Source organism: Hyperolius riggenbachi, chromosome 5 (genome assembly GCF_040937935.1).
Source record: "Hyperolius riggenbachi isolate aHypRig1 chromosome 5, aHypRig1.pri, whole genome shotgun sequence".
NCBI lineage: Eukaryota > Metazoa > Chordata > Amphibia > Anura > Hyperoliidae > Hyperolius > Hyperolius riggenbachi.
In genome coordinates this window covers 415199387-415216747 of record NC_090650.1, presented here as the reverse complement: position 1 = coordinate 415216747, position 17361 = coordinate 415199387, and the positions used below count along the sequence as shown (strand labels likewise).

At 45.2% G+C, this 17361-nt stretch overlaps 1 protein-coding gene across 1 annotated transcript in view; it reads left to right on the top strand.

Moving 5' to 3' along the window:
- FBXO32 (F-box protein 32) overlaps positions 1-17361 on the top strand; it is a 47227-nt gene that overhangs the window by 16822 nt on the left and 13044 nt on the right. Inside the window, exons 5-6 of the mRNA XM_068237993.1 lie at positions 9382-9475; positions 15282-15466. Coding sequence (XP_068094094.1) covers positions 9382-9475; positions 15282-15466 — 279 coding nt within the window. The remainder of the gene's footprint in view (positions 1-9381; positions 9476-15281; positions 15467-17361) is intronic.

The following is a 17361-nucleotide window of genomic DNA, read 5'->3' as shown; positions in this document are numbered from 1 at the left end:
GTCTATACCTTAGCCAGGGGCGTTGCCAAGGTTTTTGTGGCCAAGCAACATATAATTTGTGCCCACAATATTCCTGTGCTGGTGGTCTCTCTATCTGGGGTTGAAAAATCCAGAAGGTCCACACACTCAATTGATGAATACAGCTTGGTTTATTCCCATATCGTGACAGTTCATTCACAAAACCAACAACCGTTTTGGGGCATGGGACCTTTATCATCATGTTATCAGAACAGAAAGGGACCTGCCGTGGCCCCAAAACGGTCGTTGGTTTTGTGAATGGACACTTGTCATGATATGTGAATAAACCAAGCTTTATTGTTCAAGTAAGTGTGCGGACATTCTGTATTGTTCAATTTGCTATTACGATGGTCCAGCACCTCAGGAATTGTAACTCTGCTATTGTCTGTGTCTGGGGTGACGATTGTTTTCCCAGAATACCATTGGTTGCCCGTGACAGCAGTTTGGATGGTGTGTGGGGTGGTTTGACAAGTGCTGCACTACAGTCACCAAGAACCGTTAATTCAGGGCAGAAAAACGTTTGTTGGCTGCAGACTGTCTCTCCAGTAATAATATTTACTTAGGGCTTGGCAGGCCTGAATAAAATGTAATTTACAGGGCTGGGTGGTGGCCAGGATGGCAGCGCCTGTGTACTGTCACAGGATGATAAAAGCATCCAGCTAGAGGATATATCAGCTGCTGGCAGCACAGCTCCCAGAATCCTCTGCTCCGCTCACGTCACTCACCCTGGCTCTCACTCAATTCACTTTCTTCCTGATCCTTCTCACAGAAGATTGTTTTTGTATCGTATCTGTCAAATACTTCAATATCAAACGCAAGTTAATTAGGAACAACCAATTTTAAGTACAGACCGCCTCTTACTTACAAACACGTTCTGTTACGGGCAGAGCCGGGACAAGGTCTTACAGCACCCAAGGCTGAGACACCAAAGTGCGCCCCTCCATCCCTCCCACCCCAGCCGTCACACACTGATTGCTATTAGACTAAGAGGCGCCCCAACTTCCCTAACACCTTAATCTCTAGTTATCTGGCTTGCAGTCACTGCCATGTATCCCCTTTTCTTATTTTTCTCTGCTTCAAACATAATGGGGGAATGATAGCTGAGTGAGTTGTGCGCCCCTCCTACACTGCGCCCTGAGGCTGGAGCCTATCTTGCCTCTGCCCGGCACATCCTACACTGCGCCCTGAGCCTTGGCCTGGCCCTGGTTACGGAAGCTTGTTTGTAACTTGAATTCATTTTTTAAGTCGAGTCATGTTAATGTACAATCTCCGGAATGATCGCCCATACGATCAATCGGATTGGAAATGGTTATCATGTACTACGATTAAATATATATTTGTCAAGGGGTATTGTGATAATGTTTACTATGCCAGGGGGTACTTGGTGAGTACAGGGTTTTAAAAGGGGGTACATACCAATAAAATGTTAAGAAATACTGCTCTAGTTAATGGAGCAAAGTGGTCTGTACATGCAGAAAGGCACCAGTATAACAAGTTAGTTAGTTCTTTTTTGAAGAAAACGTGCAGAGATAGATCATATCCATCCATCAATAATGCAGCTTACTTAGAACAGAGAGGAAAAATACAGGAAATCACAATACCATAGAGATCATTGCAGCACTAATATAGACAGTGACATCTTGTTGGTTGGTTGCTTTGCAATACTTCAGCTTTGGTAAGAATGTTGTTAGATCTCTAACACTAGCATTGTTACAATGTTATAAAATGAGGTTTATATGATGGATAATGCAACACACGTGCATTACTGCAGAGCTGTACAAATGCCCATAGCCAGCAGGGTTCCTTACAAACCTGGTTTCACCATAAGAAACACTTTATATATCAGTTGCTGTCAGTTATAACTGAAAGGACAAATTATGTGCAAGGTAGTGTCCATGTTTCCCTATGGCTCACGCGGCGATATTACAGTTTAACAGTGTGCTGACCAAGAAGCTGTTAAGGGGTAACGGTCATTTTCAAAATGGAGGACAGAGAATTCCATTGATCACAGTGGATAAACAGGACGCAGGAGAGGAGAAAGAGATTGATGAGTAGATTACACAGGAGGTAAGTATAACGTGTGTATGGTTATTTTGACTTTTAATTTTCAGTTCAGGTTTTCTTTAAAGAGAAACCGTGACCAAGTATTGAACTTTATCCCAATCAGTAGCTGATACCCCCCTTTACATGAGAAATATTTTCCTTTTCACAAACGAATTATCAGGGGGCTCTGTATGAACCCCCCCCCCCCCTCCCCCCAGGAAACTGTGAGGACCATTGTCCTGGCAATTTCCTGTCTGTGAACCTCGTTGATTTGTGGGAAATAGCTGTTTACATCTGTTTCCAACTGCCAAAAAAGCAAGCAGCATCTCCTTCCAGTGACATCACCTGGCAGCAGTAAAAAGGTCACCATGTGATAAATGTCAGAATGTAAATAAGGGAGAGGAAAGATTGTACAATGGGCAAACACTGACTAAATCACTTGTACAGAATTATTGTAAAAATGAAGCACTTTTTTTTATTACATTATTTTCACTGGAGTTCCTGTTTAAAGAAAACCTGAACTGAAAATGAAAGTCAAAATAAGCATACACAAGTCATACTTACCTTCCATGTAGTCTACTCCTCAATGCCTTTCTCCTCTCCAGCGTCCTGTTTGTTCACGGTGATCAAGGGAATTTTCTGTCCTCCATTTTGAAAATGACCATTACCCATAACAGCTTCCTGGTCAGCACACAGTTAAACTGTAACATCGCCCACTTGAGCCATAGGGAAACATGGACATTACCTGGTGCATCAGTTTTCCTCTCAGCTATAACTGACAGCAACTGATATTTTACTGACTGCAACTGATATATTTCAGATCTGACAAAATATTGTCAGAACTAGAAGGGATTATTGTCAGAAGAAAATGGTGAGCTTCTGAGAGGAACTGATGGCAAGGTAACTATGTAATGTTCATTTGAAGTTACCTCATGTGTTTATTTTAAATATTTTTACTCAGTACAGGTTCTCTTTAAATTTGAATACTTGCAAAAATCTTGAATGTCAGCCATGAGGCCCTAAAATCTGACTTGTAGCACCTTGCTTGGAGGTCAGCAGAGTTCTGACTGCCCTCCCAGCCGTCTGGGGAGAACATCTGCTCTATCTGGATCCTCACAAGCCGCCATGATGCACTTTGCTGGCAGATCGCTATTGGCTATTGGAATCTCAGCTCCGCAGATCAATATGCCGCGATGTGTGAGAATCAGGGAAATAACCAAATCCTTCATCTATCAGCCAAAAGCAGATCCATCAGCCTGTCATCAGTTCTTCTACAGACTCTCAAACTACGTCTGCCTCATCCAAAATCTAATCAAACCCCGCAGAGATTTCTGTTTTCGCTGAAACAAGGTGTTGGTTTCTAACAGGCTGAAGAGTTTAGATAACATCTCAGCGGTGCGGAATTTAAAAAGTGAGCTCCTCTTTGCAGCTCAGAAATAAAATATAACAACAATAATATATAACAACAATAACATTTCTGAAGCACTTTTCTCTCGGAATCCGAGATGAAAAACGAACTATAACAAGTAACTTGTCTATATATCTTATCTAAAGTTTAGATGGTTTACACAGCAAATCTAGCTGCAAACAGCTTTAATAGACTAAGCCTGATTATTCCTGTGATACAATGACAGCAGCCATGTTGTTTGTAAACATTACACAGAGGCAGGCTTATCTGTATCTTGAGCAAAAAAACCTAATCCCCCTCCTCCTCCCTCCTCCCCTCTGCCTCTGAAATCTCTGGCTAGTAATACCTCCCCCTCCTCCTGCCTAGACTGAGCTCCCATGAGCCCTTGCCACTGTCTGAAAGTGCCTTGGCTCTCTGAAAACCTGTGGGTGTGGCTTGTTTAGTTGGTGCGCATACATCATCCGATGTATGTGCAATAAAATGGGTGGGTTTTATTTATAGTAGCATCGCTTATTTTAAAACTATAGGGGATGGAATTGAAGAGAGAGCGTATTTTTTTCCATTTTCCCCCCAGTTTTTCCCTATCAGAGCCCGTTTCCACTAGCCGCCACACGTGGCTTCGAGACTTCCTGGTCTGTGAATACGCAGACGAATCCCAAAAGCCGTACCATGCACGGCTACGGGATTAGCTGCCGCCCGCACGTAAAAATGCTGCATTGTCGGCCGAATCTCTATGGCAAGGGATTCGGCCGGCGGCAGCAATATTCCCTATGACAGCGCGATTTGCCTGCGAGGAAACTCTGCAGATTTGGCCCGATTTCCGCAATAGTGGAAACGGGCCCTAAAATTGCTAGAAAATAAAGTAATTACTGAAAACACACAAAAAGCCTAATTTGTCGCAAAAAAAAATAAATAAAAAAAACCCAAGATATAAATCATTTAGGTGTGATATGTAGTGAAAAAGTTATTGGCGAATCAATGGGAGCAATGCTGACAGGGGAAAATTGCTTCCGTCCTTGAAGCCCCTTTCAAACTGAATACTGGTGGCAGCGGTGCAGTGTAGGCCGCACCACACCGCCAAAAACCGGCCTTCGGGGATTACTGCATCTGGCAGCTGGCCAAGTAGGAAGTGACGCTGACTTCCTGTGTGTCCAAAGGGATCACGTGTGCAGAATTGTATTGCTAAAATACGCTTCTGCGCATGCGTGATGCGTAAACTTGCAGCAGTCCTTTTAAACAACATGCGTCGCTATAGACTTACATGACTTCCGGTCCGCCTCACTTCGCACTGACCAATGAGAGAGTGGTAGACTATTCCCACTGTTGCTTTAATAAATAACACTGCTACTGCCTATAGAGCGCGCCCTAGTGGCTGCAGCTCTGGCGCTTTGAGTCCGCCAGGAGAAAAGCGCGATATAAATGTTATTTGTCTTGTCTTGTTTGTCGACTCAGGTCAACCCCTTGGCAGGCAGGATTTGTGCTCTTTGTGGAGTGCAAGCTCTTGGGCCGCCCAGTCAAAAAAGGTGCAATGAGGACCAGCTGTGTACCCATCACATCTTTATGTACAGCTTGCAAGCCAATGTTAGCATTAAAGAGGAACTGTCGTCAAAAATAACATAATAAAATTGATTATTTTTTTTACAATATTCATTTATAGATGATTTAGTCAGTGTTTACCCATTGTAAAATCTCTCCTCTCCCTGATTTACTGACATTTATCACTGGTGGTGACGTGTTTAGTTCTGCCAGGTGATCTGTACGGAATGTTTGTTACTGAGAGTTCTATGCATAGTTCTTGCTTGGCAGTGTGAAAAAGCCATTATTTCCCACAACGCAACGACCAGTGGCGTAGCTAAGGAGCTGTGGGCCCCGCTGCAAGTTTTACATGGGGCCCCCCAAGCACTCTATACATAACAATTGTTACGGCGCACCAAAACCTGCTAATGGCAACTACTGTGTCAGAGGTGCAAGAAGGGGATGGGGAACAGCTTGTTAGTGATTACTACTACTCAAAGCATCTATAGAAGTGATTATTATGAGCACAGAACCAATAGAGATCTAATACTGTAGTTGACCAAGGGCCCTTCGGGGCCCCTCTGGCCCAAGGGCCCCGATGCGGTCGCTACCTCTGCAACCCCTATTGCTACGCCCCTGGCAACGACGTTCACAGACAGCAAACTGTACCATGGTCATGATATCACACTGTAGGAGGGGTTTCACCATATTATCAGCCCTACAGAGCCCCCTGATGATCTATTTGAGAAAAGGAAAAGATTTCTCATGAGAGAGGGGCTATCAGCTACGGACTGTGATGAAGTTCAGTCCTTGGTTACAGCAGGGCCCCCAATTGCCCCGTTTTCGGCGGGACGGTCCCGATTTCGGGGGGCCGTCCCGCGCTACCCCCCCCCCCCAGGTCCCAGCCGCTGGGGAGAGAGGGGGAAAAAAAACGATCGCGGCACCAGCCCGGGATGCGTCATGGATGGCCACCGCCCGCCGCCATTACACTTCTCCCTCCCTCCCTCCTAATATGCCCCCCAGTGTCCCCTTCCCCCCGCAGAGAAAATGGGCAGCGGAGCGGGCAGTAAGTCTAAGGTTACAGTTCCTCTTTAAAAGCGTTCGGAATAAAGAGGCGGCTACGCTTTGCTAAAAGGAAAATTAGCGCACTTCATTCATAGAAGTGTGAATCCAGTGACAGCGATATTTACGAGTCTGAGCCCTGTATACATTTCAGCGTTGTCACCTCGGGGGGACAGCTGCAGGTCGTATATTTAGTTCGGTCAGGCTGCTAGGCCCATGGCACTGCAGCGTCAGAGGATTATACAGCACTTGTGTTGTGTTTCTGTGGCTCTGTCACATGATGCGCTGGTGACAGGAATGTTACTGGTTGTATAAGCAGGGGAATAGGTGACTAATAGGTGACTAACAAAAACACATTCCCAGAAGAGCTTCACTAATAAATAACTAGTACTAGGATCTCTCTTTCTCCTAGAATTCTATAACTAAAGAAGATACAGTATACCTATAATGATTTTTTTTAAGCTCCTACCCAACATAATGAAGAAAACTGCTTATTGTTTCCAATATTAATTTATAGTATTAGTCAGTATCAGTGTTTGCCCACTGTAAAATATTTCCTCTCCCTGATTTACATCCTGAGATTTATTACTGGTGGTGGCATTTTTAGTCTTTCCAGGTGATCTGTACGGAATGTTCGTTACTGAGAGTTCTATGCACAGAGGGAGATACTGCTCGCTTGGCAGTTGGAAAAAAAGCAGTTATTTTCTACAATGCAACGAGGTTCACAGACAGGAAACTGTCAAGACCATGGTCATGATGACATCACACTGTGGGAGGGGTTTCACCACAGTATCAGCCATACAGAGAAATTGGGCTACTTACCTCGGTAGAGAGAAGTCTCTGGATCCCCCAGGGGTTTCCCCCGCCCCCTCCACCTTGCCGTTCTAACGCTGGGACCCCAAAGCTAGCGGCCCCGCTACCCATATGAAACTGTGTCCACACTGTGCAGACACAGAAGGCTTGCACCTACGCAGTAGCACAGAGCATACATGCTGCAATGCATTGGGCCATCGTGGTCAATCTGGTGCGCAGCGGTTACGGCAAACGATATTGGGAAAAGGGACGAAACCCCCCAACGCTGCGTCGCAGTGTGGTCCAAGTGCAGAACACATTACCTGTTCCTGTCCGCTGCTCCGTCCTTCGTCCATACACGCCCCCCATGCGGTTGCAGGTGTACACATGTGGCATGTGTATTATAGACGGAGGGAGGAGCCCGAAGCCAGCGGCGTTCACGGACAGGTAAGGTATAGTGCATTGGACATTAGAGGAACAGCATTGGACCGATTTTTGGATCGATTTCAGCATGTAATCAATCGGGCCTGCGGTGTATGAGCAGCTGACAGATCTCTCTCTAATCAGATTCAATCAGAGAGAGATTTGTCACTTGGTCATATCTGCCCATCATCGCTAGATAAATGGCTACCCTTAAGGCCCATACACACGTCGGATTTCCGCGAATGACGGGTCGTTTGAACGTTCCGTCGTGCGCCCGCTAAATCGGGCATGTGTACAGGCTGTCGTTCGCTTGATAAGGGCGAGTTTGAGCGATCCGCCGGGCGGATGGCTCAAACTCACCCTTATCAAGCGAACGACAGCCTGTACACACGCCCGATTTAGCGGGCGCACGACGGAACGTTTAAACGACCCGTCATTCGCGGAAATCCGACGTGTGTATGGGCCTTTAGGCTAGTTTAGTTTTGGGTTCAGGACCCCCTGTGACTATGGCTCACACAGTGGAAAGGGTAGTCGGTTGGGGACTGAGTCATGATTCCTTGCATGTCACATGTCACCGAGCGGAGAGACTGACAGCTCCAAGTGTGTGACACCTGATGACTGGGCGGCTGGCTGGAAAGTCTAGTTTACATTCCTGCTAAGTAGCTATTTTCCATGTGACAGGCCAGCCGTGTGCCAGCCGCCCCGCTTGCTCGCTGTCAGGAAGTTGCTGTTTTGGAAAACTGGATATATTGTGACTCTGAGCGGCGGATAAAAATGTTATTAGAAGCAGACAAGCGGTACGGCGTATTATGTACACATGTACAGTACAGATATGTTTACAAACGGCATGCGGGGGCTATTTATATAACGTAGTGCAGCCAAACCCCAGGAAAGCATCTTATTTAATTTATGGGTAGTGGTGAAAGAGGTTAATATATTTAAATGTTGCCTGTACACCCCCTCCCCGCCCCCGGGAATTTTCAATGTTGCTAAATTCTCCCTAACCTCCACAAATGAGAGGAGAACAAATAGACGTTGTTATGTTGAGAATAAAACATGAGATTTTTTAGCAGATAGAAGGCTCAATAGATAATTTCCAACAGGTCCGATCTGATTTTGATCGTTTAATCTTCTCGATTATCTCATGAAGTGAATGGAAATCGACCCGACATCAATCGGCCAGTAAATCTGTTAAAAAAACACATAGGGCTTGATTTACTAAAGTGTGCTAAACTTCCTGCTCAGGCACAGATTTTGTGATTTGCATTAGTAGAACATTATTTGAAAGCAGTTAAGCATGAAAAAAACTTTTTTTAAATAGGCTTTTAGAAGCTCTTTTTCACACCCCTGCTGTGTTGAAAATGATAAATAGCTTCTGAAAGGCACTGATTTATTAACATGTTATTAATTTAAAAAAAAATATATTTAATGAACATTATTGTCCTTGAAGCTATAATGTAATGAATCTGTTTCTCTATTTATCTCCTAACTCATTTAAAGGACAACTGAACTGAGAGGGACATGGAGGCTGCAATATTTATTTCCTTATAAACAATGCAGAGCGCCTGGCTGTCCTGCTGCTCCTCTGCCTGTAATGCTGGAAATACACAATGAGTTTTTTTCGGCAGATTTACTGGCCGATCGGTTTTCTGATCAATTTCCATTCACTTCAATGAGGAAAAAAAGCAGAAAAACTCTCAAAATCAGATCGCACCTGTCAGAAATGATCTATCAAGCCATCTATCTGCCAAAAAACCTCATGGTGTATTCCCAGTATAATATGTTTAGCCGTAGACCCTGAATTGCTGCATGCTTCTTTCAGGTGTGGGATTCAGACACTACTGATGCACCAAAGATCGGCAGGACTGCCAGGCAACTGGTATTGTTTAAAAGGAAATAAATATGGCAGCCTCCATATCCCTCTCAGGTCAATTGTCCTTGAAGAAACTGAGTCGGTTGGCTGGCTAGAGGGAGTGTTTAAAATGTATGTAACTGGAAACTTTTCAAAGGCATAAAAACAATTATGAAGCATGTTTAAGCTGATTTTGTTCTCAGGTATATCTAAGTAATTGTAAGAGACCAGATTGCCTCTAACAGTCACGGTTCTTGTTGTTCTGCAGCTAATGGAACTGATTGCCAAGTCCCAGCTGACGTCTCTAAGTGGCATCGCCCAGAAGAACTACATGAACATCCTGGAGAAAGTGGTTCAGAAAGGTAGGTGAGCAAGACTTACTATCGGGGAGCACTTACAATGGTGTGAAAAACTATTTGCCCCCTTCCTGATTTCTAAAGCTGGCCACTAACGGTCCAATTTCTAGCGAAAAATCGTTCGAGCGATCAGAAATTCTGATCGGATTGGTTGTAAATAATCTCCATTGGTGGACACAATCGATTATGAACGAGTGAAAAAAATGTCGCCCGAATGAATTTTCGTCGAACGAAAATTTGGATTTTCTTGGTGGTCGTGATAGATAGGAAGCAATGATTGGTTAGTTGATGGTGTAGTGAACGATTTTTCGTCCGATCAGAATTTCTGATCACTCGAACGATTTTTCGCTAGAAATTGGACCGTTAGTGGCCAGCTTTATTCTTTTGCATGTTTGTCACACTTAAATGTTTCTGCTCATCAAAAACCAATAACTATTAGTTAAAGATAACATAATTGAACACAAAATGCAGTTTTAAATGATGGTTTTTATTATTTAGTGAGAAAAAAACCTCCAAATCTACATGGCCCTGTGTGAAAAAGTGATTGCCCCCCCTTGTTAAAAAATAACTTAAAGGTGGTTTATTACACCTGAGTTCAATTTCTGTAGTCACCCCCAGGCCTGATTACTGCCACACCTGTTTCAATCAAGAAATCACTTAAATAGGAGCTATCTGACACAGAGAAGTAGACCAAAAGCACCTCAAAAGCTAGACATCATGCCAAGATCCAAAGACATTCAGGAACAAATGAGAACAAAAGTACTGTAATTGAGATCTACCAGTCTGGTAAAGGTTATAAAGCCATTTCTAAAGCTTTGGGACTCCAGCGAACCACAGTGAGAGCCATTATCCACAAATGGCAAAAACATGGAACAGTGATGAACCTTCCCAGGAGTGGCCGGCCGACCAAAATTACCCCAAGAGTGCAGAGAAAACTCATCTGAGAGGCCACAAAAGACCCCAGGACAACATCTAAAGAACTATGGGCAGCACGGTGGTGTAGTGGTTAGCTCTCTCGCCTTGCAGCGCTGGGTCCCTGGTTCGAATCCCAGCCAGGGCACTATCTGCAAAGAGTTTGTATGTTCTCTCCGTGTCTGCGTGGGTTTCCTCCGGGCACTCCGGTTTCCTCCCACATTCCAAAAACATACGGATAAGTTAATTGGCTCCCCCTAAAATTGGCCCTAGACTACAGTATGTACACTACATAATATAGACATATGGCAATGGTAGGGATTAGATTGTGAGCTCCTTTGAGGGACAGTTAGTGACAAGATATATATATATATATATATACACTGTACAGCGCTGCGTAATATGTTGGCGCTATATAAATACTAAATAATAATAATAATTAAAAAAAAATAACTACAGGCCTCACTTGCCTCAATTAAGGTCAGTGTTCACGACTCCACCATAAGAAAAAGACTGGGCAAAAACGGCCTGCATGGCATATATGCAAGGCGCAAACCACTTTTAAGCAAAAAGAACATTAAGGCTTGTCTCAATTTTGCTAAAAAAAACATCTCAATGATTGCCAAGACTTTTGGAAAAATACCTTGTGGAACGACGAGACAAAAGTTGAACTTTTTGGAAGGTGCGTGTCCTGTTACATCCGGCGTAGAAGTAACACAGCATTTCAGCAAAAGAACATCAGATCAACAGTAAAATATGGTGGTGGTAGTGTGATGGTCTAGGGTTGTTTTGCTGCTTCAGGACCTGGAAGGTTTGCTGTGATAGATGGAACCATGAATTCTACTGTCTACCAAAAAATCCTGAAGGAGAATGTCCGGCCATCTGTTCGTCAACTCAAGCTGAAGCGATCTTGAGTGCTGCAGCAGAACAATGACCCAAAACACACCAGCAAATCCACCTCTGAATGGCTGAAGAAAAACGAAATGAAGACTTTAGAGTGGCCTAGTCAAAGTCCTGACCTGAATCCTATTGAGATGTTGTGGCATGACCTTAAACATGCAAAAGAATGAGAAATCAGGAAGGAGGCAAATAGTTTTTCACACCACTGTATATCTAGGGATGCCCTGATTAGGAGAACTCACGGAGAAGCATGTGATCAGTTTGATCAGCTGATAGATTTGTAAGGTCCTGATTTGCTGTGAGGACTTCCTGGTTCCCGGTATGAAAGAATAGATTGCGATGTACCCATAAACAGCGTAAGACGACCCCTGACTTTTCAGAAGATTTTCAAGGGTTAAAAAGTAGTCTTATATGCCAGAATATATAGTAAGTGCCATTCTGGCCCTTGTTCACTTTGGAATTTACAGCTGAATGGAGCTGCCGACTTTGGGGAAAAGTCGTCCTGTGTAATACAAGCAACTATGGAAAGATGCATATCATTATGAAGCTCTCTTTCTCCTCTTTCCAACGACACATAAACCACCGCCCTATGCCTTTTAGTTTTCGATATTTTCGTGATCAAAATCACAGATTTCAATCGCAAAAATAGCAAAAACTAAAAGGCGTAGGGCGGCGGTTTATATATCGTTGGAAAGAGGAGAAAGAGAGCTTCAGAATGGTATGCTTCTTTCCATAGTTTCTGCACTGCTCGGAGTCCCTTTAACCTCCTTGCCGGTTTTCCCGACCTGAGCTCGGGGTAGAAAAAAGAAGCTATTAGCGGTGATCCCGAGCTCAGGTCGGGGTATGCATTGCAGAGCTTTACCTGTAGTTTTGGAGTCCCGTGCGCGATCTCGCTGCGCAGCGGGACTCCAGCCTCTCTCCCCGGCAGTGTGGGGTCTTTCCCTGGCCGCCGGGATCCCCCATGTCCCCGCTATTCTTCCGGGGACCCGGCAGCCAGTTAGAGCAGCGCAGCCGTGGTGGCAGCAGCAGAGCGGTGGTGGCAGCGTGACGTCATCGGGGGCGGGGCTAATATTGAAAACAAACTTCTCTATATTAGAGAAATATAGAGAAGTTCGTTTATATGTATATTAGCGCCATCTTGTGGGCAAAGAGAAAACTGCAGCACAGGAGCCCAGGAAGGTACTTTTTTTTTTTTTTTTTGCTGCAGATGTCCCTGCCAGAATGATTTTTTTCAGGTTTTAATTGCACCGCTTTTAGACCCTAAAATCTGGAAAGAATCAGACCGCCAAGGAGGTTAAGGAAGACCTAATTTTTTTTTTTTAGGTTATTCCATAACTTTTCTCCTGTGGGTGGCTGTAAAACTTTGGAAATCATGTGACTTTCTGGCCTAGAGCAACAACTGTTCCTAAACTGACAGACATTCCTCTCCTTGTTCTCCATAACGTTCACCTCAGACATGGCAGAACTCTGAGAACTCGCAGCGTTTGGCCGACTCTTTCCTCTCAGCACAGATCTGCGATGTTCTTGTGTTTAGGATTAGGAAGTATTCAAGGCTTGGAATGGAGGCCCAGAATAAGGAGAAATAAATATTTGCCTTGGAGAGCCTCAGTATAAACAATCACCTTAAATCTAAGAAACGTGGCAAAGCTGCCAGGAATAACAACTCTCCCGCCCGCTTCTACTCTTTATAAAGAAAAGGGTTTTTTTTTGTTTTTTTAAATTTGAAGATAGGCAGTAAATTGTGGAATTCATGACAGTTTGGAATTCCAGTACAATCAGATTGTGTAGAAATGACTCGTAAAATAAAGGGGGAGGGGCATTTAGGGGCGTTTTTAGGTATAAGCAGCTAAGGAAGATGCCTGGGGTGACACTTACTGAAGGGGCACCACCATGGCCGGTTCTAGACTTTTTGCAGCCCGAGGCAAACTTGTGAGGATGCTCCCCCCCCCAAATTTGGAATGATCGCACAGCATCGCACGTTATAGCTGCGGTAGCCCCACAAGAAACACCCTCAGTATATGTACGTAGCCAGGTATAGGTGCCCCCAGTGTTGGTAGCTAGGTACAATTGCCCCCAGTATAGGTTGGCCAGGCCCAGGCACTCTCTTCACTTCCTGTTTCTGCCTGGTGCTGTCCCCAGACTTCTGCCGTCTGAGGAAGTCGCCTCACTTGGCATCAAGGGGCGGACCGGGCCTGTTTGCAAACTGCTTTATGAAATTTATTTTAGGAAGCAACATTTCTGCATATATCCTATCAGTTTGTTATTGTTGCCTGCAACACTAATAATGTAGGCTATGATCTTCCTATTCACAAGATTGGGGAAACAATGCTGTAGGTGTCCAGACTGGGCCATCAAAATGACCAGAAATGGCCTTGGAGGAATTATATGGGTAGACCTACCCATTGAACATGTGTGGACCCCGAGGTTCCAACGATCACCCCACACTGGAGATTCTATCCGGTATTCTGTCTGATTCATGGGGTGGGTCTTTCGTGTCATCGCAGTGGCTGCCACTGCTTAGTGGGGGCAAGATGCCTCTCCCCCCTCGCTTCACCATTAGTAAAGGGTAACATGTCAGTGAGCGATGTATGATGAGTTGGGGGCACAAGGATGTGTAACCAGGGCAGGGGTTTGTTGGATGCAGTACGGGGGGGGGGGGGGGGGGGTTGGATGGTTGGTTGGTGGGTTGTGGGAGGGGGTGGAGTTGAGACAGCCCAATCAGAGTTGACGTGCCTTGTAGGATTGGCCCTGACCCTAAACTTGAGGATGGAGGAGGTTTTGTGGGTAGATCGAACATTGTTAAGCTGCTTACAGATGGAGAGAGTAGTTTGCTTAAAATAAACATACCTTACATTGAACTTTTAAGGCCCCTTTTACACTTACTGTATATTCCGGCGTATAAGACTACTTTTTAACCCCTGAAAATCTTCTGAAAAGTCAGGGGTCGTCTTAAATGCCGGGTGTCACTGATGCCGGGTGATACGCCCCATCCTGTTACCGCCTCTCAGATCTCACTGCTGAGGACTGTAGTGAAGTGGCGCAGGCGCAGATGTGGGAGATATGAGAGGCAGAGAAGGAGGTAAATAGGGTGGGCCAGACGGGTGAAAAAGATCGTGTTTTATGGGCACAGCACAATCTATTCTTACATACAGCTCTGATAAACAGGGAGACAGGGAGAGCTGACCAATCCGCTTAGCAAGAGGGGGAGTTCACCAATCCAACCAGTCAATCGCCTGTATACTGTTATATACCGAGTACCACATACAGTACAGCCCCAGTATCTGTTCATTTATAGCACCAGCATATGATTTTTTTAAATTTTTATTTGGTGTGCGTTGGAAGATGGGTATTCTATATGGCGAGTATATCCCAAACTCTATATTTTAACTGGAAGTTGGGAGGGTTGTCGTTATATGCCCAGTCGTCTTATACGCCAGAATATACGGTATACACTTTTCTTCTGTTACATTACCCTTTCTGCGCGCAAAGTAACACAACAGCAATGAAAGTGTATGGGGCCCAGCACACTTACCGAGTCACGTTAGAAGATTCCAATTCGCCGTCAACCCGCTATAAAGTTAACAGTGAATTACCACGTGCCATCCGTTGCGATGCAGCAGCGGCGGAATGCATTATTATTATTGCGCAAAGCAGGAAATACGATGGGGAGGGCGGGAATCCCAGTGATTAACTTCCTGTTTAGCAAAGGGCAGCTAGGAGTGTGCGGCGGTTGGCCTCGCTATGCATATGACCTGTTGGCGCACTCTGCCACAGAGTCATATGAAGCTTGGTTTTGGCGTTGTGAGGTTGTGAGGGGGTGGAGCATTGCACCACAAAACGCAAAAACGCAAAAAAAAAACGTTTGGTTAATTTTTTTTTCCTGTTTTTAAAAAAATGTTTGTTACCCGTATGATTTCATTTAGATCTGTTTCTGGTTCAAATGAAGCTTAATTGACCCCATTTAATTATATCCAATCGCTTTGCTGTTTTTTATTTGCAGTTTTGGAGGACCAGCAGAATATCCGCCTGATAAAGGAGCTGCTGCAGACTCTGTACTCCTCTCTGTGCACGCTGGTCCAGGGGCTCGGCAAATCCGTCCTGGTGGGCAACATTAACTTCTGGGTCTACAGAATGGAAACTATCTTAGAATGGCAGCAGCAGCTTAACAGCATCCAGATCACCAGGGTAAGGATTCAGTTTCCCGGGCCCGTTTCTGGGCATAGACCATCAAGGCAAAATGATGAGGGGCCCTCTGGTGGACAGAGCACAACGTTGCACCCTCTATGCCACTGAAATTCTGTTTACAGCTGTCTTCATGGCGCAACACAGTATATTCTACCCGTGATGTCTTGTCGATGTCCCCTGTTGTGTATTCTTTAGCTGATGCCTGATGGCACCCCACTTATCTGCTCCCCTCCCCTTTCCATGAGGTGTGGGTGTGTATGGGGGAGGGAGTATAACATTTTATTGTGACAGGAGCAAATGGGTCAGAAATGGCCCAGCAGTTACCTATATGTGAGACGCCCCACCAGATGTGTGAAGTATTGATAATTGTAGTCAATTTATTTTACAAAAGTGGATTTTTAGCTTAAAGAGAACCCGAGGTGGGTTTGAAAAATCCTATTAGGAAACAGAGGCAAGTGCTGTAAACAATGAGCAGCCTCTGTGTCCTTACAGTGTTTCCCCATTCCCCCCCCCCCCCCCCCACCAGGCTAGCAACACGCAGATTGTCGCTAGCTGGCTGTTTACCTGAAGGCTGTCAGTCACTGCTACTCCCCCGCCTCCTGTATAGTGCGGCTCCCCACCTGTGTCCCTTCCCTCCCCACCTCTGTAAGCCGATTGGAGGAAGCTTTCAGTGGCAGCGAGGGAAGAGACACAGGCGGAGAGACGCACTATACACGAGGCAGGGAAGCGGCGGGGACTGACAGCCTTCAGATAAACAGCCAGCTAGCGACAATCTGCGTGTTGCTAGCCTGGCATGCATTTTTTTTTATGGGGGACATCAGAGCCCGGGGGGAGCCTGAAGACAGTGCGTGAGGACACAGAGGCTGCTCATTGTACATAGCACTTGCCTCTGTTTCCTAATAGGATTTTTCAAACCCACCTCGGGTTCTCTTTAAAGAGGACTTATGATGTAAATAACATGATTAATAAAATTGCTTATTTTTTTTTACACTATTCATTTATAGATGATTTAGTCAGTGTTTGCCCATTGGAAAAACTTTCCTCTCCCTGATTTATAGTCTGAAATGTATCACTGGTAGAGATGTGGCGAACGGTTCCCGAACTGTTCGCTGGCGAACATCTCTAAATCCATGGGCCTCTTACTACTTTCGGGTCGCAATGACCCGGAGTAGTACGCCTGCGCTGCCCGGCGGAGCGCGTCCTAGATCGCGCTCCCGTTGCCGGGCACTCTCTGCGCATGTGCGTGACGTCATGAGTGACGTCACGCTCATGCGCAGAGAGTGCCCGGCAACAGGAGCGCGATCTAGGACGCGCTCCGCCGGGCAGCGCAGGCGTACTACTCCGGGTCATTGCGACCCGGAAGTAGTAAGAGGCCCAGAGAGGTTCGCCAGGCGAACTGTTCGGCCCAACTCTAATCACTGGTGGGGACATCTTTAGGATTGCCTCTGGGGAACGTTTGTTTACTGAGAATGTAAAAGCCACTACAGAATAGAAGTGTTTCTGATGCTGGAAGCAGGGAAATGACCATAGAAGTGGATATCCTGAATAATTTACTGCATTCTACTACAGTATATGTCACTACAGGGACTCTTTAAACACCCACCATAGAGCTAAGGGCTCTTTTTCACTATGAAACGTTATATCGATCACGTTTCAAACTAATTTCCACCAATGCGATTGAGCTACTGTCCTCAGCATAGGAGCTCAATCGCATCCAAAATGCAGCAGGACAAAGATTGCGCTCGGGACAAAATCGCAGAGCAATCGGATCGCACTGATGGAAACGGCAGCTGTTTCTGTTAGTTTTACAGTAGCCTTTGTTTTGTGATCCGTTAACAATAGGAATCAGATCTCAAAATGCTGTGTAGTGGAAAAGGGCCCTAAAAGTGTTTCAT